This window comes from Rhinatrema bivittatum, chromosome 2, assembly GCF_901001135.1.
Source record: "Rhinatrema bivittatum chromosome 2, aRhiBiv1.1, whole genome shotgun sequence".
NCBI lineage: Eukaryota > Metazoa > Chordata > Amphibia > Gymnophiona > Rhinatrematidae > Rhinatrema > Rhinatrema bivittatum.
Genome location: NC_042616.1, coordinates 180,952,499 through 180,977,956, shown reverse-complemented (window position 1 = coordinate 180,977,956; position 25,458 = coordinate 180,952,499). Strand labels below are relative to the sequence as shown.

At 43.9% G+C, this 25,458-nt stretch overlaps 1 protein-coding gene across 3 annotated transcripts in view; it reads left to right on the top strand.

The window, feature by feature from the left end:
• The window catches only part of ASNS (asparagine synthetase (glutamine-hydrolyzing)), a 112,171-nt gene that overhangs the window by 43,936 nt on the left and 42,777 nt on the right, over positions 1–25,458 (top strand). For all 3 annotated transcript variants that reach the window (XM_029588938.1, XM_029588939.1, XM_029588937.1), the window contains one exon: positions 6,204–6,310. In XM_029588938.1, the coding sequence (XP_029444798.1) occupies positions 6,204–6,310 (107 nt within the window). The remainder of the gene's footprint in view (positions 1–6,203; positions 6,311–25,458) is intronic.

The following is a 25,458-nucleotide window of genomic DNA, read 5'->3' as shown; positions in this document are numbered from 1 at the left end:
CCGTAACAAGCCAGCTACTCCCCGCTTTGTGAGTGCGAACCCTTTTTCTTCTCCCTTGCCGTTGAAGCAGAGAGCTCTGCTGGATGTGTGAAGTATCAGTTATTCTTCTCCCCTGTCGTTGAAGCAGAGAGCTATGCTGTATATGCATTGAAAGTGAAGTATCAGGCATATTTGGTTTGGGGTAGTAACCGCCGTAACAAGCCAGCTACACCCCTCTTTGTAAGTGCAAATCCTTTTTTCACATTTCCTCTTGCTGTTGAAGCTTAGAGCGATGTTGGAGTCACAGTAAGCATGTGTATGTTTATTGAATAAGGGTATTGTGTCCAGGCAGTAGCCATCATTCTGGCGAGTCACCCACTCTTCATTGGCGGCCTCTTGACTTTATGGATTCACAGTGTTTATCCCACGCCCCTTTGAAGTCTTTCACAGTTCTGGTCTTCACCACTTCCTCCGGAAGGGCATTCCAGGCATCTACCACCCTCTCCGTGAAGAAATACTTCCTGACATTGGTTCTGAATCTTCCTCCCTGGAGCCTCAAATCGTGACCCCTGGTTCTGCTGATTTTTTTCCTACGGAAAAGGTTTGTCGTTGTTTTTGGATCATTAAAACCTTTCAAGTATCTGAAAGTCTGTATCATATCACCTCTGCTCCTCCTTTCCTCCAGGGTGTACATATTTAGATTCTTCAATCTCTCCTCGTACGTCATCCGATGAAGATCCTCCACCTTCCTGGTCGCCATTAGACTTTCTGGTGTTGGTTACCTCAATCTCATCATGATGGTACCGTATCTTGTCAGATCACGTTGGGGTTACTAAGAAATATTCATTACCTGATTTTTTCTGGGAGTTCAAAGTGTCATCACCCAAAGCCTATAGCTCTTGGGGAGTTCTAATCACTAAGCTGGTACCATAGAAAGCTCTCAGCTCTTATATCTAATCTTGACTGAGAAAAGCAAAGAAAAGTGCAAAGAAAAGTACAGAAAGGAATAGCAAGAAATCTGCAGCATACCTAGGGAGCGAAACCTGAGGGAGTTCAGTCTGTCCGTGCCTTGCATTGCTTGAGTTCAGTTGCAGTGCCTTGCAGTGCTCGCATCCTCCACCAAATGTTGAACGGGATCGTAAAACATGTTAAAACCCTGAACTTACCCTGCTTGGTTTCCCTCTCCAGAGATAGCCAGTGATGAGACAGACTTTCAGTTTCAAAACATAACATCTATTAAGTAGCTTACAGATCTTACAAAAGCTGGCAGGCTTTGTTCATTTCATTGCAAGCATACACAAATCAAGATAGCGGAACAATAAGGAATCAGATTGTTTCCTTACGGGAGTAAAGGAGCCAAACTTTTACAGAATATACTGTTCTATGAGCAATGCCAATTACTCATTGTTTTAAATTACCTTTTTATACACTGTTAAACCTGGCTCGCCCTCCCCCCCCCCCCCCCCCTTGTTCATCCCCTATGTCAGCTGGTAATTTTCCTTCATGCGCCTTTCAGACATCACACATTCTGCTTATGTTAGTACTTTGTTTCTTGTTTGTTATAACTTCCTTGGAGCCTTGCTTATCAGCACTTTCACGCCATGCTCAGCCTTGGGCTGAAAGAATTACATTTTCCCCTCTTCAGGCCTTTTTATTCCTGTTACTTGTCAACATGAGGCAGTATTTTCTTAAAGCAGCAATTAATAAATAACCTAAATCTCTTCACTCTTCACATTTGACTGCCTTCCTCAGTAACAAGATGGATCTAATCTCTGCTTTGGCTTCCTCACCGGTCTCTGATGTTTTTCCTTGATTCCTCATTAATATACAGTGTTTGACCTATCCCTCATCCTGATTACTCCTCGTTTTGTGGAACCCTCCTTCTCAGTAATTTTTTTCTTCCTGTTTATTATATTGTAATTTGAGATTTCAAAGTTATATTTTTGTTACAAGTTAATCTTGTAATTTTGTGTAAAACAATAAATAGTTAAAAAGCAAATTCCCTCAACATCAGTAGTTTGTCATGCTATTAATTAGACAGATTATTTAATTAAAACATTTAGAACTGGCTTTCATCCTTAGTTTGAGGCAGGATGTGCATATATTGGACACAGGTTAATAGACATAACAAGGGATTGAATTAACACAAGTTTGAAACTTGGCAGCAGTAGTGCAAATCATCAAGGCTTCTGTGAATTGAAATTTATGCCCTGTTTTCAAGCTGTGGGACACCAGCAGGTGCAGATTTCCAAAAAGACATCCAGGTCTTTGTAGCTGGTGTATGGTTGCCCATGTATGAAGATGCAATAATCTTTGTGTAAAGATAAAATTCTTCTAAAGCATGTCTCAAGTCGCTGCCCTGGTCCTGCACAATCTGCTGACAGCCTTCTGGAACATATCTCTCAGAGCCAGCCATTTGTAGTAAAGATCACTTTATTCCAGATATCAGTGTTCACTTCACACTTTAAAAGTTTTTCATGTCCTTCTCTGAGACTCCAGTACATGGCTAATAGCTGTAAGCTAGTCCAGTTCCCCAGGACCATACATAACCTACTTCCCAAGTGTACATTTTTTGCAGATTCAAATCTCTAACCAAAGGGCTGTGGACATCTCTGCTTCCAGGAGCTCCTTCCTGGTTCTCCTCCTCCTCCTCTTCTCTGTTCCCCCTCTGTCTGAAAGGCAGTGTTTTTTGGCTTAAGAACACCACTGCAGTCTCTGAGACTCGGCTCTGGCTCCCACTCAGCACCACGTTGCCCTGGCTGATCCTATTTAATTCTCTGCCCAGGATCTCAGAAATACATTTCCCAGCAGCCTTGTATTTCCTGTTCCTCCTGGCTTTCCATTCTCCTAGTCAACACTGGTTTACGTTTCCTTTCTCCTTTGAAGCAGTGTTCCCCAGGACCTCCCTTCAAGCTCTCTGCCTGCTGGAGACTTTACCTATCCTGTCTCTTCATGCTGCTTCAGTGTGTGTGAAGTTCCTACTTCATCACCAAGGGACATCACTCCATCCAATAATTATATCATAATTATTTTTGGATTGATCTACGTGGTCTTTGAGTGATCAAATATTCTGAGTGCTTTCTTTCTCCACTCCATCTTTACCCCTCCCCCTTGTTTCCTTTAGGACAGGAGGAAGGGGGTAGGTGACAACAAAAGGCATCATTTTACAAGGTAAATGTTTAGAAATGTATTGGCCATGGAACTACTTACTAGTTTAATCAGGAAAACCATCAAAATGTGAATATTACACTTTGCTTTGGCCTGGCTCATCATTCTCAACACCTAAATTACTAGCCCCATTCACGTTTGTGATAGAGAGGCTTGAAGCTGAGGCACCAGGGGCCTTGATTCATGGGCTCCAGGGATTATTTTCTTGAACAAGCTCTACTTTTCTCCTTCTAAATCCCAGCTACTGCAATGACAGCCCTTGGTACCGCCCATAGACTGAGGCTGTCTTCAGAACCAGGTTATATTTGCATCCCAAGTCACATATAATAGGTAGTGTTCTGGTACAGTGGCTGGCTGGGTTTCCTGATCATAACCGGATCAGTCCAGACTCATGGGTTTTGCCTACCTTCCAGTAGATGGAGACAGAAAGTTTCACTGACACTGCCATTTAACCTGGTGTGCTATCTGCAGTCCCTTAGTATTTCTGTCTCCAGCAGATGGAAGAGGTGCAATTAGCAAAGTAGTTAATTTTTTAGGGTTCTTCCAGTAAGCTGCTAGGCCCTGTTGGGACTATCCCTACTGGGATTGAGGTGGACAAGCAGGGGGTTGGTGAACCTTGCTTGGCTCAGTCCTTTCGCCACCGAGAATGGATATCTGGTGGTACCAATTCCCTCCCTCCCAGGAGAATTTGTGCCGTCCTGCAGCTCTTCTGCCTCTCAAGTATGTATCCTCTCTTTTTTATTCTGCTTTAACTCTACTTTGATTAAGTTAAAAAAAAAAAAAATTATTTAAAAAAAATAAAAAAGAAGAAAAGGAGAAGTAAGTGGAGCGGCACTGTTGCAGCAGCTGGGAAGGCTGTGGGAGGTACCGGCTCAGTTTTTTGCTTTGCTGGGGCGGGAGTTCTCGGGCGGCATGGCTCATCAGCCACGCAGTCGGGCCCTTTTTTTCTCTGGTCTGGCTTTTTTCTTCTCAGTCTGATGGCGCATGGCAGTTCCTGCCGCTCATGCGGTGATGCATGGTGCAACATTCGCCCACCAGGCTCTGTCCTCAATGCCTCTTTGGGGGAGAGGGCGGGTCGAGGCAGGTGAAGCTCCATCAGAGCGGCAGAGAAAGCAAAAGACAGGCGCAGGAGCGCCTCTGAAGACCATGAGTATCCTCCTGTCGGGTGTGGGAAAAGCGGCCTTGTGGTCCTCAGCTGATAGGGCTTCAGTTCCCTACAGGGGTTCGGAGGATTTTTCTCCCCCATTGACTCCAGCGGTGCAGAGCTCCGTGAACAGGAGGGAGCCGGATTCTGATGAAAAGGAGGACCTCTTCAGGAATGAGTCTGAGGGCCCTGCAGCGTTTCCTCAGAATTTGTGCTGCTTATGCATGAGGCTTATTTGGCAAGGAAAACAGCTGGGAAGCAGTCAGATTGGGCTCAGGGATCCCTTGGACCGCATCCTGGCAAAAGGCCTAAATGAGTCTGAGGGCCCTGCAGCGTTTCCTCAGAATTTGTGCTGCTTATTTGGCAAGGAAAACAGCTGGGAAGCAGTCAGATTGGGCTCAGGGATCCCTTGGACCGCATCCTGGCAAAAGGCCTAGGGCACTTACTGTGCCCTTTTTTCTGGGTTCCATCTGAGTCAGATGGTAGATCTTCCGGCTTTCCTAAATTTGGACGCGTCAACACCGCATGCGAGGGACCTGTGATGTTTAGATGTGAATCAAGCTTTGTTGCGTTACCTCAAGGTCATCACTAGCTAACCATCTTTTTGTGTTATGGACTGGTTCTAAGGAGGGGCAGAAGACCTCAAAAATCCATGATAGTGAGGTGGTTGAAGGAGGCTGGAAGCTTGGCTTATATTTGTAAGGGGCATCCTGTCCTGGTGGGATCGAGGGCTCATTCTGTTCGGTTGCAGGCAGCTTCTTGGGCTGAGTGCCAGCAGGTATCGCCGCAGGAAATTTGTTGGGCGGCTACTTGGAAGTCATTGCACACTTTTTTGCCAGACATTATCATTTGGATGTCCAGGCTCCAGAGGCCATGGGCTTTGAGTGTTCTTCGAGTGGGACTCTTGCAGTCCCACCCTAATTAGGGAAGATTGGGTACATCCCAGAAGTTTGGACTGATTCGGGTATGAACAAGAAAGGAAAATTGGTTCTTACCTGCTAATTTTCATTCCTGGAATACCACGGATCAGTCCAGAGTCCCGCCCTGCTTGAGGAGGAGAGACCGCTCGTACTTCTTGCTGCTTTTGTATATATGCTGCAGAAATGCTCAGGATTTCAGGATTGTTCTCCTGGTTTGTGGTTCGAAAGTAAAGATTTTTTTCCATTGCGGGGATCCGTCTTTTTTTCTGCTTGTTGTGTGAAGTTGTTTCTGTTTCATTAGGATTGTTTTGGCATGAATCTTGGCTTGAATACAGGACAATACTGAGGCTGCAGGTGGCACACCAGGTAATATGACAGTGTCAGTGAAACTTTCTCTGTCTTCATCTGCTGGAGGGGAGGCAAAACCCAAGAGTCTGGACTGATCCGTGGTATTCCAAAAACAAAAATTAGCAGGTAAGAACCAATTTTCCTTTCCTCCTCTTATTCTCCAAGAGTTGTGAGTGCTTGCTTGATGAGCAGAAGCTTGGACTGGGCATGAAACCAAGCATTTCACATGGCAGCGGCTAGTGTACCATTGCACCAACTGAATATTATATTTTGAAAATGCATTGCTACATTTTCAGCCAGAGAAGAAATGGTAAAAATGCAGCATAAATTAGCAAAATACTGAAAACTGAAAACAAATCTTTGCAGCAAAGGAATATTATGAAGACAATATAGGTAAATATCACAGTAGTGTAATAAATTACTATGACATAGCTAATCACACAATTGCTTAGACTTTCAAATAACGGGTCAGTATTTTGCATATTTTTCAAGATTTAGATGCTGGTGATTGGATAGTGCGGTTGTACTATCATGATGACAATTGCTATTTACATTGGAAAATCAAAGTCATAATTGAAGATTATACTCAGATTCTGTGTGTTGATTATTCGTGAATGACAGGCTCACACTTATGTTCTTTGTAGGCATGTACCTGGTTTCTAAATATATACGCAAGAAAACGGACAGTGTGGTTATCTTCTCTGGCGAGGGTTCAGATGAGCTTACGCAGGGCTACATTTATTTCCACAAGGTAAACACTTTAAGGATAACTTTCAAACTACTGCACATGGCAGCATATTCGTGCATAGAGCTACTGTAGTATTTTATAACCCATGTGAATCATATAAACATATATTATAAAATATGTGTATCTTTGCCCTGGAAAATACATACTAATGTATGCTTACACGTGAATACATGCAATGCGTTGAAAACAAGTATTTCAATGCATTGAGCACGAGTCCTTTTCCTACCTGTTTTTAAAATATATACAAGAATATTTTACCGTACGAAAATAAAGTAGGACTTACGTAAAACCTGATTTACGTGTCTAAGCAGCATATTCTAAAACGTGCGCAGAATTAAAATGAACCAGTTTTACCAGTTCCTCCACCAGTTTGTACAGTCTTTCTCCAGGTCGTCGAGACCCTCCTGGTTCTTCAGCCTGAACTCACCACAGTTTACCCAGATTTCCCACCCAGCCAATACTACTCAATAAACCAGTCTGATATCAGTTACACAAGATAATTAGCAGGTGTAAAATTCCATGAGTAAGTTGCCAAATGTAGGTGTGCAACTCTTCTTTTAAAATAGCAACTTGCATGAATAACTTTTTGCCCTGCCCCAGACCGACCCTTTTTTATGTGTGTGTGTGTATATGTATATATATATATATATATATATATATATATATATATTTCGTGTATATATATAAATCACAGGCAGAAAATCTAAAAAAAATTGCTAAAGCATTGAGGTAATTTTCACAGTTATGTGTGTAACAATTAGCATATATGTGCACAGGTACTTTACATTTCGCTTGTTACACACATAACTGTGAAAATTACCTCCTTAATGCTTTACCAATTTTTTTAGATTTTCTGCCTGTGATTTTTAATTGAATCATTCACTGTGCTGAGCTAAGAAGTTTGTTATCAAGGCAATTCCTTTTATAAATGCTAAGTGTACACACATATCTTCAGTTTCATGCATATATTTTACCATGGTGGAGAGGGGAAGGGGCGTTCTGGGTGGAGTTCAGAAGTATGCATGGTAATTGCATTTTTGTAAGAGTTAACATGTATACGTTACCAAACTTATTTGTACACTTTTGTACCTGCTAATTGACTGGTGCGAGTGAAATTGGGCTTGCAGTTTGTTGGGCGGGAGGTGTAGGTGAAATGGCAGGGTACAGGATGACGTGCTAGAGAGCCTAGAAGGACTGGGGAATTGGCGGAAGTAGTGGCAAACTGATACCAAATACGCGCAAGTAAGTACTTATTTTCAAAAGTTGTGCTCATAAGTTTACATAACCCTAACAGAATTTGTAAGATGTGTAGCATTTTAAGAAAACATGAGTGATCAGACAGACACATGTTATTTTTAATTTGTTTCATATTAAACTAATATGCATCATACAATAGCACAATCATTAAATAAACTATAACAATAAGGGAAATAATAAACTGGTCCTGTTCAAAAGTTTACATACCCTTAGTTCTTATTATTGTGTATTGCCTCCTTTTGCATCAATGATGGCTTGCAGTCTTTTGTGATCATTGTGAATGAGGCCCTTTATTTTCTCAGTGGTAAAGCTGCCCATTTCTCTTGGCAAAAAGCCTCCTGATCCTGTAAATTCTTCTGTTGTCTAGCATGAACTGCGTGTTTGAGTTCTCCCCAAAGTGGCTCAATGATGTTGAGGTCAGGAGACTGTGAAGGCCACTCCAGAACCTTCACTTTCCTCTACTGCAGCCACTGAATGGTTCACTTGGCCTTAAGTTTCAGATCATTGTCATATTAGAAAGTCCAAGTGTGCCCCATGTGAGGCTTCCTGGTTGATGAATGCAAATTTTCCTCTAATATTTTCTGATAAGATGCTGCATTGATCCTGCCATCAATTTTGGCTGTAGCTCCCCCCCCCCCCCCCCCCCAAACAGCAAAGATCCACCTCCATGCTTCACGGTAGGAATAGTGTACTTTTCTTCATAGCGTTTATGGTTGTGACCATAAAGTTCAATTTTGGTCTCATCACTCCAAATTATTTTGTTCCAGAAGTTTGGAAGCTTCTCTAGGTGCTGTTTGCCTATTGTAAGCGGGCTGTTTTGTGGCATTGGTACAGCAATGGCTTTTTTTCTGGCAACTCTACCATGCAGTCCATTTTTGTTCAAGTATCTCCTTATTGTGCATGTTGAAACACCCACACCACTTTGTTTCAGAGAAGCCTGTATTTCAGTAGAAGTTGCTTGTGGGTTTTTCTTTGCATCCCAACAAATTTTCCTGGTAGTTGTGTCTGAAATCTTTCTTGGTCTACCTTGGTATTAACAGAACCCATAATTTTTCACTTCTTGAGTTTGAACAGTACCGATTTGGCATTTTCAAATCTTTGGATATCTTTTTATATCCTTTTCCTGGTTTATAAAGTTGGAACTACTTTTGTTTGCAGATCCTTTGACAGTTATTTTGCTTTCCCCATGCTTCAGTAACCACCTGAGTCGGTTCAGCCCTGGATGAAATACACAAGGATTTCTCAAGAGCTAAGAAACTCATTGATTTTAATTAGTGCTGGGTATAAAATAGTCAAACAAGGTACAGGTGTGAATACCTACTCTTCATTGCCATCTCAATCTGCATGGGTCAACCTGAGTATATATTATCAGCCCAAACATTCAAGGGTATATAAATATTTGAACAGGAGCGTTTTATTATTTCCCTTATTGCTATGGTTTGTTTAATGATTGTGCTATTCTGTCATGAATAGTTTTAATTTGAAACATATTAAAAATAAGACAAGTTTTGTTTGATCACTCATGTTTTCTTAAAATGCTACACATCTTACAAATTCTGCCATGGATATATAAACTTAGGATCACAACTGTACGTGCATATTTATAAAATACCTGCCTCTGCATTTAATTTTGAGTGTTTATTCGAGCAATGTCACAATTATTTTGTGCATAAGCTATATGTGCATGCATGTTTATAAAATGGGTAGAGGAAATAAGTATTTTCTTGCATTGGAAATATATTCGTGTACTGAAAGATGCACATGTTTTCAGAATAAAAATTCACGGTATTTTATAAACTGTGAAGTTCCTGCTGCGCAGTTTATAAAATACTAGCATTAATCTCCATGTATCTACTTACATGTACAAATGCTGTACTGCAGATAGATTTGAAAGTTAGGCTCCATGGTGCAAACTCTGTGGGTACTTTTACCCATAGGGTTTGCTCCAATAATCCAAGCAAAACTACACAGTGTACGCTATCAGAGTTGTTGTCAAAGCAACACTGGATGCCGTTGGGAGTGGTATGAATGTACTGCGCTCCTGGTGGCCTATGGGGGAGTGATTTAGGGGGTTCAGGGTGGGGCTTGTGGGTGGATAGGAAGGGTGAGGCCCAGAGCCTGTGAGATATTTTCAAAATCGTGGGGCAAACAGAGAGACTCCTCGGGCTATTATGGCCTGCAACCCATAACTTACTTTGGTTCAACATAATTTTTTACTGATTGCATAGATATGAGGGTAGGGATTGGGCTTGCTAACCTGGAAATTTTTATTATTTTTGTACTCAACCGGCTATATATATTTAATGAGATGGGGTGCCCAGTTTTGCCTTTAAAAAGGTAGCCCAGGCCTTTACAAAAATGTCAACACAGGCTTCAGCTGGTCTGAGTGCCCTTAGAGTGACACAGGTCTTATTAGAACTTGCCTTCATGCGACATCAGTGTAGTGTCAGTATGTAGGGAAGAGTATCACTCTCCATTGGGAGGTGTTCTAGGAGGGTATATAAAAAAAGTAAGAGAGTAAGTAAGCAGGATTCCAAGATCTGGGATTCTGGTGTGGGGCCTGGCTCTCAACAGGGAAGGCTCAGGAGAGAAGAAGGCTGGGACCCAGGGAGTGGCAGGCTAGGTTTCATCTGAGAGGAAAGACTTTAGGCGGAGAACTTCCTGGGAGACAAGATAGTGGAAGGAAGAAGGTTTTCAGCAGCTGAGGAGACCATATATAAATAATTTAATTTTATTTATTATTTATATGCCGCACATACCCATACTCAAGGCGGTTCACAACAATAAAAATACATTATTTAAAATACATAAAATTAAAATTTAAAACTTTCCCTTTAATCTTTCATTTACAGTACCCTAACTGCATTGTTTATATCAACCTACTACTTGCCACTTCCTGAACTACCCCACTGTTTTTCCTGAAAACACTATTTTGCATTATATTTCATTTTATTTCTTTTCAGCAACCACTGTTATCCGCTCTCAAGCTAATGCAGTATCATCGTGCATAAAACGGGCACTCAGTCATGAGCGCCCGCTCCCCTAACGTTCACCGATTCACCTCTCCGTGGAGCCCGATTTAATATTTAAATGAGCTGCCGCAATAAAAAGGAGGCACTAGGGGAAATTGTGTGTCTCTAGCGCCTCCTCAGCATCGGGTGCCCAGCAGAAGTGGCTGAGAGTGGATTAGGAAATCGGACGCCGGCGACTTTTTTTTTCCCATTGTTCCTTTTTTTGATTCTCTGACTTAATGTCGCCATGATATTAAGTCGGAAGAACTACAGAAAAGCAGTATTTTCTGCTTTTCTGATAACTTTAGGGGCTCCTCAAGAATTAATGCCTGCTCCGGAGGGATTAGCGCATCCAAACCAGCGCTATTATCTACGAGCTGGTTTGGATGCGCTAATCCCTTTATTGCATAAGGGGTTTTGGACGTCCATGCGTGTGTAAAGCTGTGCGCTCGTCTGAGTTCACTATATTGCATCAGCCTGTCTGTTTGAAAAGCCACGTTTTTACCGTCTTCATCACCTGCCGAACTTCCTCTGGGGCAGAATTCCATAATTCCGCCCCAAACACAGAGAATATTCACCTGCAATTCTTTACTTTATCTACTTCTGTCCAAGATACTTCCAACAAATATTCATCTCCAGACCAGAGGTTTCTAGCCGGAATATACCTCATCAATAACTGCCTCAAGTAACCGTAACCCCCACCCTGCTTTGCAAACTGTCAACATGATATTAAACTTAATTCTCTCTCTCTCACCTGTAACCAGTGAAACTGAAGTAGCAAGGATCTCGCACTCACCCTTCTTGGACAACTAAAAATCATTCTAGCCACCAAATACTGGACTATTTGTAACCTATGAAGTGATCTTTCAGGTCACCCTATCAGCATAGCCGTGCAATAGTCCAGCAAAGGGGTGACATAAGCCTGCAAAAGTTTTCGGAAAAAGTCCCTACTCAAAACCGACCGCATTGGGCTAACTGACGCAGTTTATAAAAATGTCTGAAATATGCATCTACAAAGAAAAATCTAAAATTATCCCCCAAATCTCGTACTTTATCAACTTACCCTGTTTCCTTCAAGTTTTCATTGGCATCAGCGGAGCCTCAAAGGCTTTTATCAACAGCATTTCTGTTTTTGATGTGTTGAGCAACAGACGATTAGCAGTCAGCCAGTTAGAAATCTTCTGCAAACCTTCATTCACTGGATAAATAAATATATACAGACATATTTTAGAGAGCCAGATGAGTGTACTCCGATGTTCCAGAGGCGAGGTATCCTGCCTGGGAAAGTCTTTAGAATCAAAGACTGATCTGACACAAATCAGACAGACTCCAGAGAGACAAGAAGGGAAAAGAACCCCTTGTGGAAAAATGTTTTAGCTACCCAACAGTACTGGGAGGGCCCAGAGAGGAAGGGGTACCCACCCAAAGAGCTGAACTGTTTGGGGAAGGTGTAAGAAGGTGGCTTGAAAGAATTAATTTTTAGTTGTTGCCATCTTTTGGACTTTGTGCTGCAGCGGTGCACTGTCTAGTAGTGTAATAGTTTTGGAATTGTGTTCCTGTAATCCACTTCAGTAAAGACGTTTTATTTTGAACAGCATCACAGGTGTGAAGAGCGGTTATTTTGAGTGCTTGGAACTGGTGTGCAAAGGCACCCCAGAGAGAAAGAAACACTAAGGGCCTCAAAGAAAAAACTCCCCCTAACTCTCCCCTCCAGTGCAAGAATCCCAGGAGGTGCTGGCTCCATGGCCCTTCTCGTGTGCCTCCATGCTGAAGAGCTGACTGGGACAGGACTACATGAATATAGCTGGTTAAGATTTAAATTATTCAGGAACAGGTACCTGGATGACTTTAAGCTTAACCAGTTATATTCAAATATTGCCGGTTAGGTTTAAGAATATAACATAAGAAATGCCGTGCTGGGGCAGACCCAATTTCCATAGAGACCAGGATTCTGTTTCAGACCGTGGCCAGACCAGGTCACAAGTACCTGTCAGATCCCCAATAATTGATCTCTTTCTTATATCTTACTCCCAAGGTTAAGCCCTAGCTTGCAAGGGTCAGCTGGGGTCTTGAACCGTGGACCCTAGCGGTGAAATACTGGCATTCTGAGGAGAGAGCCATTGATACCTACAAGGAAGTGGGGAAGTTGTATTGCTGATATCTTCCCCAGTATGCAGCACTGGCAATGCCCAGCTCAGAGTTCATTGACTGCAGTTAAGTCCTCCCTGGTTTGAAGCTGCTTTTTAAGGCATGACCTTTAGGTCATAAGAACATAAGAACATGCCATACTGGGTCAGACCAAGGGTCTAGCAAGCCCAGCATCCTGTTTCCAACAGTGGCCAATCCAAGTCACAAGTACATGGCTAGTACCCAAACCTTAAATAGATCCCAAGCTACTAAAGCTGATAATAAGCATTCCTTATTGATTAATATCAGTTTAGGGGCTTCTCCAAGAACTTATCCAAACCTTTTTTAAATCCAGCTACACTAACTGCCATAACCACATCCTCTGGCAATGAATTCCACAGCTTAACTATACACTGAGTGAAAAAGAATTTTTCTTCACTTTGTTTTAAATGTGCTGCTTGCTAACTTCATGGAGTGTCCCCTAGTCCTTCTATTATCTGAAAGAGTAAATAACCGATTCACATTTACCTGTTCAAGTCCTTTCATGATTTTGTATCCCTCTATCATATCCCCCCTCAACCATTTCTTCTCCAAACTGAACGGCCCTTATCTCTTTAGCCTTTTCATAATCTTTATAATTTTGGTCACCCTTCTCTGATCTTTCTCCAGTTTAACTAGATCTTTTTTTTTGAGATGCGACGATCAGAATTGCACACAGTATTCAAAGTGCAGTCTCACAATGGAGAGACAGAGAGGCATTATGACATCTACTGTTTTATTCACCATTCCCTTCCTAATAATTCCTAACTTTGTTTGCTTTTTTGACCGCCACAGCACACTGAGCCGATGATTTCAATACATTATCCACTATGACGCCTACATCTCTTTCCTGGGTGGTAGCTCCTAATATGGAACCTAACCTTGTGTAACTACAGCAAGGGTTATTTTTCCCTTTATGCATCACCTTGCACTTGTCTCAACTTTCATCTGCCATTTGGACGCCCAGTGTTCCAGTCTCACAAGGTCCTCCTGCAATTTATACCAATCTGCTTGTGATTTAACTACTATGAATAATTTTGTGTCATCTGCAAATTTGATCACCTCAGTTGTCATTCCATTTTCCAGATCATTTATTAATATATTAAAAAGCACCAGCCCAAGTACAGATCCCTGAGGCACTCCATTGTTTATCTTTTTCCACTGTAAAAACAGTTTAACCCTACTCTCTGTTTCCTGTTTTTTAATCAGTTTGCAGTCCACGAAAGGACATCGCCTCCTATCCCATGACTTTTTAGCTTTCTTAGTAGCCTCTCATGAGGGACTTTGTTAAACACCTTCTGAAAATCCAAATACACCACATCTACTGGTTCATCTTTATCCACATGTTTATTCACACCTTCAAAAAAATGTAGCAGATTTGTAAGGCAAGACTTCCCTTGGGTAAATCCATGCTGGCCATGTCCCATTAAATCATGTCTGACTAAATGATCTGTGATTCTATTCTTTATAACAGTTTCCATGATTTTTTTCGGCATTGAAGTCAGACTCACCAGTCTATAGTTTCCTGGATAACCGCTGGATCCCTTTTTAAATATCAGAGTTACATTGGCCACCTTCCACTCTTCAGGTACAACAGATGATTTTAATGATAGGTTACTAATTACTTATAATAGTTCTGAAATTTCATTTTCGTGTTCTTTCAGAAGCCTGGGGTGCATATCATCCGGTCTAAGTGATTTACTACTCTTCAGTTTGTCAATCTGGCCTGCTACATCTTCCAAGTTCACCGTGATTTGGTTCAGTTCATTGGAATCGTCACCCTTGAAAACTGTCTCCAGAACGGTATCTCCCTAACATCCTCATCCGTAAACACCGAAGTAAAGAATTCATTTAGTCCTTCCGCAATGGCCTTATCTTCCCTAAGCGCCCCTTTAACTCCTTGATCATCTAATGGTCCAATCAACTCCCTCACAAGCTTCCTGCTTCAGATATATTTTTTAAAGTTTTTTTTATGAGTTTTTGCCTCTATGGCCAGCTTCTTTTCAAATTCTCTCTTAGCCTGTCTTATCAATGTTTTACATTTAACTTGCTAATGCTTATGCTTTTTCCTATTTTCTTCAGTTGGATTCTTCTTCCAATTTTTGAAGGAAGACCTTTTGGCTAAAAAACCTCTTTCACCTGACCTTTTAACAATGCCAACAATCGTTTGGCCTCCTTCCACCTTTCTTAATGGGTGGAGTACATCTGGACTGTGCTTCTAAGATGCTTTTTGTTTTTTTTAACAGTGTCCATGCCTGTTGCACATTCTCTTAGTCTTTGTAGCTGCACCTTTCATTTTTTTTTAAACTATGTTTCTCATTTCATCAAAGTTTCCCTTTTGAAAGTTTAGTGCTAGAGCCATGGATTTACTTATTGTCTCTCTTCCAGTCATTAATTCAGATTTGATCATGTTATGATCACTATTGCCTAGTAGTCCTAACACCATTACCTCTCACCAAATCCTGTTCTCCACTAAGAATTAGATCTAAAATAGCTCCCTCTGTCTTTGGTTCCTGAACCAATTGTTCCATATAACTGTCATTTATTCCATCCAGGAACTTTATCTCTCTAGCATGTCCTGATGTTACATTTACCCAATCAGCATTGGGGCAATTGAAATCTACACACAAAAATGTGGAACCCAAAGCAATATTGAAATATTATTAGCCTAAGAAGGTGTCAGCAAGCCTGACGTTGTGTGACTTTAAACAAGACACCAACCGGTCTTCTAATCATTCACCTTCATCATACTTTAATGCTTCAAAAATATTTTTTTGTATAATTTTTATATTTTCTTAAAAATAGTCCTCCATCCTAAAAACGATGTTAACGGATAGACTCTTTAAATACAAGTGTAATATGGTCAAACACGGCCAGTGTTTTACTTAAAAAAAAGCTTCTTCAGGGGCATACAGAAATCGTGGACACAGAGTCTTTATCCATTTAAAGAGGACCGTACGTCTCAAACATCACAGCATGGAAACGGAGGAGGACTGTGATGCTGTGATGTTTGAGACGTACGGTCCTCTTTAAATGGATAAAGACTCTGTGTCCACGATTTCTGTATGCCCCTGAAGAAGCTTTTTTAAGTGAAACACTGGCCGTGTTTGACCATATTACACTTGGATTTAAAGAGTCTATCCGTTAACATCGTTTTTAGGATGGAGGACTATTTTTAAGAAAATATAAACATTATACAAAAAAATATTTTTGAAGCATTAAAGTATGATGAAGGTGAATGATTAGAAGACCGGTTGGTGTCTTGTTTAAAGTCACACAACGTCAGGCTTGCTGACACCTTCTTAGGCTAATAATATTTCAATATTGCTTTGGGTTCCACATTTTTGTGTGTATATTTGGTCATTGTGGTCGACCTATTGACTCTCTTTCTTTGAGTTGGCAATTGAAATCTCCCATTATTACTGCACTACCAATTTGGTTAGATTCCCTAATTTCTCTGAGCATTTCATCGTCCATCTCATCATTTTGGCTAGGTGGACGGTAGTATACTCCTATTACTATACTCTTCCCCAATACACAAGGGATTTCTACCCATAAAGATTCAATCCTGCATTTAGTCTCTTGCAGGATCTTTAACCTGTTGGACTCTATGCCATCCCTGACATAATGCGCCACCCTCCCCCACCAAGTTGCCCCTCTCTGTCATTGCGATATAATTTGTACCCTGGTACAGCACTATTCCATTGATTAACCTCCTTCCACCATGTCTCTGAGATGCCAATTAAGTCTATCTCATCATTTTCTGCTATACATTCTACCTCTTCCATCTTCTTCTGGCATTGGCATACAAACATTTCAAAGTGTGGTTTTTTTTTGTATTAATATTCTGCTTTACAGTTGACAGGGATAATTTGGAATCTTTTAGCTCAGGTGATTACTTATAGGCACATGGACTACTTTTCCTTCTCTGTTGGGATGCTCTAACTCTACTGCTTCATTATTTTCCTTCGATAATACCTCCCTCCGAACCATGTGCTGCTGAGTGACTGTTGGCTTTCCCCATTGTTCTAGCTTAAAAACTGCTCTATCTCCTTTTTAAAGGTTAGCGCCAGCAGCCTGGTTCCACCCTGGTTAAGGTGGAGCCTGTCCCTTTGGAAAAGACTCCCCCCTTCCCCAAAAGGTTCCCCAGTTCCTTACAAAACTGAATTCCTCTTGCTTGCACCAGCATTTCATCCACGCATTGAGACTCCAGTGCTCTGCCTGCCTCTGGGAACCTGTGTGTGCAACAGGGAACATTTCAGTGAATGCTACCCTAGAGGTTCTGGATTTCAGCTTTCTATCTAAGAGCCTAAATTTGGCTTCCAGCATCTTCCTCCAACATTTTCCTAATTCATTGGTGCCCACATGTACCATGAAAGCCGGCTCCTTCCCAGCAATGTCTAAAATCCTATCTAGGTGACGTGTGAGATCTGTCATCTTCGCACCAAGTAGGCATGTTACCAGACGATCCTCATGCCCACCAGCCACCCAGCTGTCTACATTCCTAATAATCGAATCACCAGCTATGACAGCTGTCCTAATCCTTCCCTCCTGGGCGGTAGCCCTAGGAGACACATCTCAGTGTGAAAGGACCAATGCATCACCTGGAGAGCAGGACTTTGCTACAGGATCATTTCCTGCTGCACCAGGTTGATGCGGTCCGACCAAGAGACTTTCTCCTCCAAGGCTGCACCAGGGCTGCCATTCTGGAGTTGGGACTTGGCTACTATATCCCTGAAGGTCTTATCTATATGCCTGTCTGCCTCAACTCCTCCAGGTCTGCCACTCTACCCTCCAGAGATCGGACTCGTTCTCTGAAAGCTAGGAGCTCTTTGCACTGGGTACATATATACTTCTCACCATAGGGTAAAAAGTCATACGTGTGACATTCGATGCTGTACAAATTTTTCCTGGGAGCAGCATTTTATAGGGATCTGAACAGTCTGCAGTATTTCAAGCTGGTTTGGAGTCATCTCTCCAGACTTCTGGTAAGGAGAAACAGCATTGTCCCTTATTTTATCCTGCAAGTGTAAGCCAGGAAGGATTTTACTTTTTTTATCTAATTGTTTTCTTACATTAAACTTTCTCCTGGCAAAGCAATACCCAGATGTTGTGTTGAACGAGAGACCGCTGACATAGCTTTTTCAAGTCTACCTGGTTATTAACTGTTTATGGACTTTTCTATCAGGAGCTTGCAATCCTTTTTTAAACCCCATGATATTAGCTGCCCTGACCACATCCTCTGGCAATAGATTCCATAGCTTGATTGTGTGCTGAGTGAAAAAATACTTCCTATGATTTGTTTTAATTCTATGCTGGTTGCTATTTTCATGGTGTGTCCCCTAGTCCTAGTGTTATTTGAAAGGGTAAATAACCATTTTCTATTTACTCATTCCACCCCTCTCACGAATTTATAAATCTCAATCATATCCCCTCTTAATCATCTCTTTTCTAAACTAATGAACCCTAAGATGTTTAGCCTTTATCAATTTTGTTGCTGTTTGTATCTTTTCTCTGCTATATCTTTTTTGAGATCGGGCAACGAGAACTGTACACAGTTCTCAAGGTGCAGTCGCACCAAGGATCTATACAAATGCATTATGATATTCTCACAGGACAAGCAGGATGGTTGTCCTCACAAATGGGTGACATCGAGGATGGAGCCCACCACGGAAAACCTCTGTCAAAGTTTAACAGAACTTTGACTGGCCCCTACTGGGCATGCCCAGCAAGGCACTGACCCTGCAGCCAGCAGGGGTCTCCCTTCAGTCTTCTTTTTTCCACGCAGCAGTTGCCACGCGGTGAAAGGAGCTCTCTTACCACGTTCCTGACAGGAATTTGGAAATTAATTTCCTAAGAAAATTTGCCCCTCAGGGGTCTCCCTTCGACAAATTTTGTCATCTTTACGGAATCCGGTAAGTTTTTTGCCATTTTCCATCGACTACCGTCGATTTTGGCCCTCGAGGCCTGTTGGCACTTACCGATCCCCAGGCTAAATTTTGGCTTACAGCCATGGCAACGGGGTTCCGTCGTTGTCCGGATTGCACCCGGACTATGTCAATCACAGACCCCCACAGGGTTTGTGTTATGTGTTTGGGTAGTGAGCATGATGTCCTGACTTGCACCAAATGTGTCTTAATGACACCCAAAGGTCGCAAAGCCAGGATGGAGAAGATGGGGCTCCTCTTCCATGCACCCACCCCAACGCCATCGATAGCATCGACGTCATTGGAACCGGCACCGTCGAAGTTGCACCATCACCGTCAACCCTCCGGTGACCGTCCGCCATCGATCGCTTCTCAGCCGTCGACTCCCGTCCCTTCCCCGGATGGGCGAGGGGATCGGAAAGAAAAGCATCGCCATCGACGGCACAAGTCTCGGCCTGTCGAGGATCCACAGCCATCGACCTCCGCTCAAGCCGAGCCACCGACTAAGAAGCCGCGATCAGACCGGACACCCTCCACGTCTCGTTCGCAGGCACCGAGGAAACCCTCACCCTCTCGGGGTGTGGGGGCCGTGATCCCCCCGGTTACGGTGGTCCCTCCGGCCTTGCCTCAGCCTCCCTCTCCCATCGAGCCGGGTATTGTTACTCCTGGTCTCCGGGCAGAACTGGACCGGCTGGTCCAGGAGGCCATCGAGAAAGCGATGAAGAAATTACAACCTCCATCGGCACCGTCTCCGGCACCGGTTCCGGCACCGCCTCCGGCACCGACGCCGGCACCGACGCCGGCACCGACTTCGCCACCGAGGAGGGAATCGACCACCGAGCCGTTGGTGCAAGCTCTAGCACCTCTACTGCACCGCATGGAGGCACTTATGACGGCCCTTCCATCGGTAATTCCAGTACCATCGACAACACCACCGTCTCCGACTGGATTCTCATCGGCAGGAGAAACACCGTTCCGGATTCCCCCTTCCGGGGTGGTTCCATCGGTACCTTCTGGTATATCTCCACCGATTTATCCTTCGGCTCCATCGATTCCGCGTCCGGCACCGATTCCATCGGCAGCGCCGAAGCCCTCGATGCCATTCCTAGTTCCACCTGCAGCACCGATTCCATCTAGATTTCCATCGATGCCTTCAGAGCCTCAACCAGGTCCTTCAGGGCTTCAAGTCCCACATGATCCCTACGATACCTGGGGTGATGATGATGATACATCTTCTGACACAGATTTGCCTTCACCACCATCTCCTACAGAGAGTAGAAAAAGATCTCCTCCTGAGGATCTCTCTTTCATTAATTTTGTAAAAGAGATGTCAGAAGTTGTACCTTTTCAGTTGCAATCTGAAGCCGATGACAGACACCAGATGATGGAACTACTCCAATTTCTGGATGCTCCAAAAATCATCGCTTCCATCCCTATTCACCAGGTGTTTTTGGATCTGCTAAAGAAAAACTGGGAATCTCCTTCATCTATTTCACCAGTTAACAAAAAAGCTGACTCCACATATCTTGTCCAGTCAGCACCAGGTTTTCAAAAGCCTCAACTGGATCATCGTTCTGTTGTGGTTGAGTCTGCGCAGAAGAAGGCCAAACGTCTTAAGCCACACTCTTCCACTCCACCTACCAAGGACAATAAATTCCTGGATAGTGTGGGACGAAAAGTATATCATGGAGCTATGTTGATTTCACGCATAGCTTCATATCAACTTTACGTGACTCAATACAACAGAGCCATCCTTAAGCAGATGCAAGACTATGCTGACACGTTGCCGGACCAGTACCAACCACAGCTTCAAGCCCTTCTTCATAAAGGATTTGAGGCAGGGAAGCACGAGATTAGAACTGCCTACGACATATTCGATGCTTCCACAAAAGTTTCAGCCACAGCCATCTCAGCCAGACGTTGGGCTTGGTTAAAGGCGTCTAACCTTCGCCCAGAGGTCCAGGATCGTCTTGCTGATCTACCCTGCTTAGGCGACAATTTGTTTGGAGAACAAATTCAACAGATTGTGGCAGAGTTAAAAGATCACCATGAGACGTTGAAACAACTCTCGTCTGTCCCACCTGACGTGTCCTCCAAGCAACCACCAAAGAAGGACTCTAAGAAGTCGTTCTTTCGACCACGTCGCTATTATCCTCCATCAGCTAGGCCTCGTCCTGCACGGTCCTCCAACAGGCCTCAGCCTCGCCAGCCAAGAAAGCAAAGACCTACTGTAGCCCCACCTCCTGGGCCTGCGGCGGGCCTTTGACTTCCCTCTACTGAGCACATGCCAGATCCCTCTTCCATACATCCCTGTGGGGGGTCGACTGTTCCACTTCTTACACCGTTGGAAACAGATCACCTCAGATCACTGGGTGTTAGCAATTATCGCACAGGGTTACCACCTCAACTTCATGGCTCTCCCGCCAGACTCCCCGCCCCTTCAGGCATGGAGTCTAACCAGCCAGTTGGCTCAATTACAGCAAGAAGTATCCCTTCTTCTACAATCAAATGCTATAGAACCCGTCCCTCCCTGTCAACAAGGGACAGGATTCTATTCCAGATACTTCCTAATACCAAAGAAATCAGGGGGGCTACGTCCCATTCTGGACCTTCGGGCCCTCAACAAGTACCTTCAAAAAGAAAAGTTCAAGATGGTAACCCTGGGCGCGCTGCTCCCTCTGCTGCAAAAGGGGGATTGGCTGTGCTCTCTCGACCTCAAGGACGCTTATACCCACATTGCCATAACACCATCTCATCGCAAGTATCTGCGTTTTCTGGTAGGCCGCAACCATTATCAGTACCGGGTACTACCTTTCGGTCTGGCATCTGCTCCACGAGTCTTTACCAAATGTCTCGTAGTGGTAGCAGCATTCCTCAGGAAGGAAGGTGTCCACGTCTACCCCTACCTGGACGATTGGCTAATCAGGGCCTCTACCCCTCAGATTGCTCAATCCTCCCTAAAATTGACAATTCACACACTCCTTTCCTTAGGGTTTCTTGTCAATTACGAGAAATCTTGCTTAGTCCCATCTCAAACCTTATCCTTCATTGGGGCAGACTTGGACACCTTATAGGCAAAGGCCTACCTTCCACTTCAACGGGTCCAAACTCTCATGTCCCTGGCTCGCCAGCTCCAGTCTCAACACACTGCCACAGCTCGCCAATTCCTCATTCTCCTAGGACACATGGCATCCTCGGTTCAAGTCACTCCCATGACCCGACTAGCCATGAGAGTAACACAATGGACTCTGCGACACCAATGGATTCAAGCTTTTCAGCCTCTGTCCTCCATAGTCACAGTTTCACAAGCGCTACGCCTGTCTTTAACCTGGTGGACGACTCAAGTCAACCTCCTTCAGGGCTTACCTTTTCTCCTACCAGATCCACAAGTAATCCTAACCACCGACGCTTCCCACATCGGTTGGGGGGCCCATGTGGACGATTTCCAAACCCAAGGGTTATGGTCACCAGAGGAAGCCGAACACCAGATAAATTTCTTGGAACTTCGAGCAATCCGCTACGCGCTCAGAACTTTCAAAGATCATCTATCCAATCAAATAATCTTAATCCAGACGGACAACCAAGTGGCCATGTGGTACATAAACAAGCAGGGAGGCACAGGCTCCTTCCTTCTGTGTCAGGAAGCTGCGCAGATTTGGGCGGAAGCCCTCTCCCACTCCATGTACCTCAGGGCCACTTACCTGCCGGGAGTAGACAATGTATTGGCAGACCAGCTGAGCCGTGTCTTCCAACCACACGAGTGGTCACTCGATCCTCTGGTAGCGACCTCTCTGTTTCACAAGTGGGGTTCTCCCCGCATAGACCTCTTTGCGTCCCCTCAGAACCACAAAGTGGACGATTACTGCTCTCTCATTCGGAGCCAGCACTCTCGGCCGAGGGATGCCTTCTCCCTCAAGTGGACGACAGGTCTGCTCTATGCATTCCCTCCACTTCCTCTTCTGTCAAGGACTCTCGTGAAGCTTCGCCAGGACGGAGGAACCATGATCCTGATAGCACCCCACTGGCCACGCCAGGTGTGGTTTCCCATACTCCAGGATCTCTCCATCCGCAGGCACATCCCTCTGGGAACGGATCCGCATCTGCTCACTCAAAACGGCGGATGCCTCCTCCATCCCAACCTCCAAGCCTTGTCCCTGACGGCATGGATGTTGAAAGGTTAGTCCTTCAGCCTTTCAACCTTTCAGATTCGGTTTCTCGTGTCCTGATAGCTTCACGAAAGCCCTCCACCAGAAGATCCTATTCATATAAATGGAAAAGGTACACATCATGGTGCACTTCTCAGTCCCTTGATCCCCTTTCCTGTCCAATCTCTAAGTTCTTGGACTATTTATGGCATCTATCGGAATCAGGTCTTAAAACCTCTTCCATTAGGATGCATGTCAGTGTGGTAGCCGCTTTCCATAAAGGTATAGAGGGTGTCCCTATTTCAGTACAACCCCTGGTAACACGCTTTCTTAAAGGCTTGCTCCATCTGAAGCCACCCTTACGTCCTCCGGCCCCATCTTGGGACCTTAATCTGGTTCTTGGTCGTCTAATGAAACCGCCTTTCGAACCTCTGCATTCCTGTGAATTGAAGTATCTCACATGGAAAGTATTATTCCTGTTGGCTATCACTTCAGCTCGCAGGGTTAGTGAGTTACAGGCCTTAGTCACCTATCTGCCTTACACTAAACTCCTGCAAGACAGGGCGGTACTCCTCACTCACCCTAAATTTTTACCTAAGGTAGTTTCTGAGTTTCATATCAATCAATCCATAATACTACCTATCTTTTTTCCCAGGCCCCACTCCAACTCTGGAGAACAGACTCTGCATACCCTAGACTGCAAACGGGCTCTAGCTTTTTATCTAGACCGTACAGTTGCTCACAGGAAGAGCACTCAATTATTTGTCTCCTTCCATCCTAACAAGTTAGGACAACCTGAGGGTAAGCAGGCTCTTTCCTCCTGGTTGGCGGACTGCATCTCCTTCTGCTATCAGCAAGCTGGCATTCCTTTTCAAGACCGTGTAAAAGCACACTCTGTGAGGGCCATGGCGACTTCGGTAGCACACCTTCGATCGGTGCCGCTTCCTGACATCTGCAGGGCTGCAACCTGGAGTTCTCTCCATACTTTTGCAGCCCACTATTGTTTGGACAAAGCTGGAAGACAGGACTCCATCTTCGGCCAATCTGTCTTGCGTAACCTTTTTCCAACATGATGTACCAACACCCTTCCACCTTCTCGGTAGGGTGCGGATGCTCTTTACCAAATTCCACCCCAGTTGTTGTGCCTGTTGCACGTCGTTGGGTGCATTTGGTGCAAGTCAGGACATCCTCAGCTCGGTACTCACCCATTTGTGAGGACAACCATCCTGCTTGTCCTGTGAGAAAGCAAATGTTGCTTACCTGATGTAACAGGTGTTCTCACAGGACAGCAGGATGTTAGTCCTCACGAAACCCGCCCGCCACCCCGCGGTGTTGGGTTCGTTTTAGTTTTTACTTTTTTAGGCACTGCCTGTAGCTTTGAAAATCAGACTGAAGGGAGATCCCTGCTGGCTGCAGGGTCAGTGCCTTGCTGGGCATGCCCAGTAGGGGCCAGTCAAAGTTCTGTTAAACTTTGACAGAAGTTTTCCGTGGTGGGCTCCATCCTCGATGTCACCCATTTGTGAGGACTAACATCCTGCTGTCCTGTGAGAACACCTGTTACATCAGGTAAGCAACATTTGCTTTCTCAGTTTTGTTCTCTATTCCTTTCCAAATAATTCCTAATATTCTATTTGCCTTTTTGATCTTTATCGTACACAGAGCCAGGATTTCAAGGTATTGTCCACAAGGACTCTGAGTTCCTTTTCCTGGGTGGTGACTCCTAACACGGAACCCATCATCATTTACCTATAGTTGGGATTATTTTTTCCTACATGCATTACTTTGCATTTCTTCACATTAAATTGCATCTGCCATTTAGATACCCAGTCTGCTAGTTTCACAAAGTCCTTCTGTAGTTCCTTATAATCCACTACTGTTTTTATGACTCAAAACAATTTTGTGTCAACTGAAATTTTGAAGTTGAATTTTTAAAAGTTGTACACACAAAAAATAGCACTTGCATATATGCTATTTCTCACATGTGAGTATATGTTAGGGTGCTTTGTCGCTCCACTCAATTGCAGCAGAATCCAGTCATTCAGAAGTGGTTGGCCAGATTATCTCCCCTCCAGTACGATTGGGATAACCCTCCAGTTTGCTGCATTTGTCATTGGAGTCCTGGATCAGTGAGCCCATGCCATTGGATTCAGAAGAAGGGTCCACAGGAATACCATCTGACCCACTGCCCAGACCTCCTGTTCATACATCATCCCCAGAGGACCTGATATATTCCAAGTTCATGGAAAAGATGGGGATAACCTTTTGATATCACTATATGCAATGATAAAGACTCCCCAGTCAGAAGTCTTTGGGCTTCTACAAATATTAGACACCCCGTTGGAACCAGGGGCTCTTCCAATCCACAACATTCTGTATCTTTTTCAAATGAGAATATGGGAAACACCTACTCTAGAATTCCTGCAGCTAGGAAGCTGGATTTAAAATATAGAGTTCAAATGTCACCAGGCTTCAGAGCCCTACAGCTGCCTCATCAATCTGTTATCATTGAGTTTTCTCTAAAAAAAGGCAAAAAAGACAGGATTCATTCGAATTTTCCTCCAGGGAAAGACTATAGGCTACTGGGCAATTTTGGAAAGAGTATTTCAAGGTTCTAGGCTGACCACCTGTACCTCTGTTCATCAATA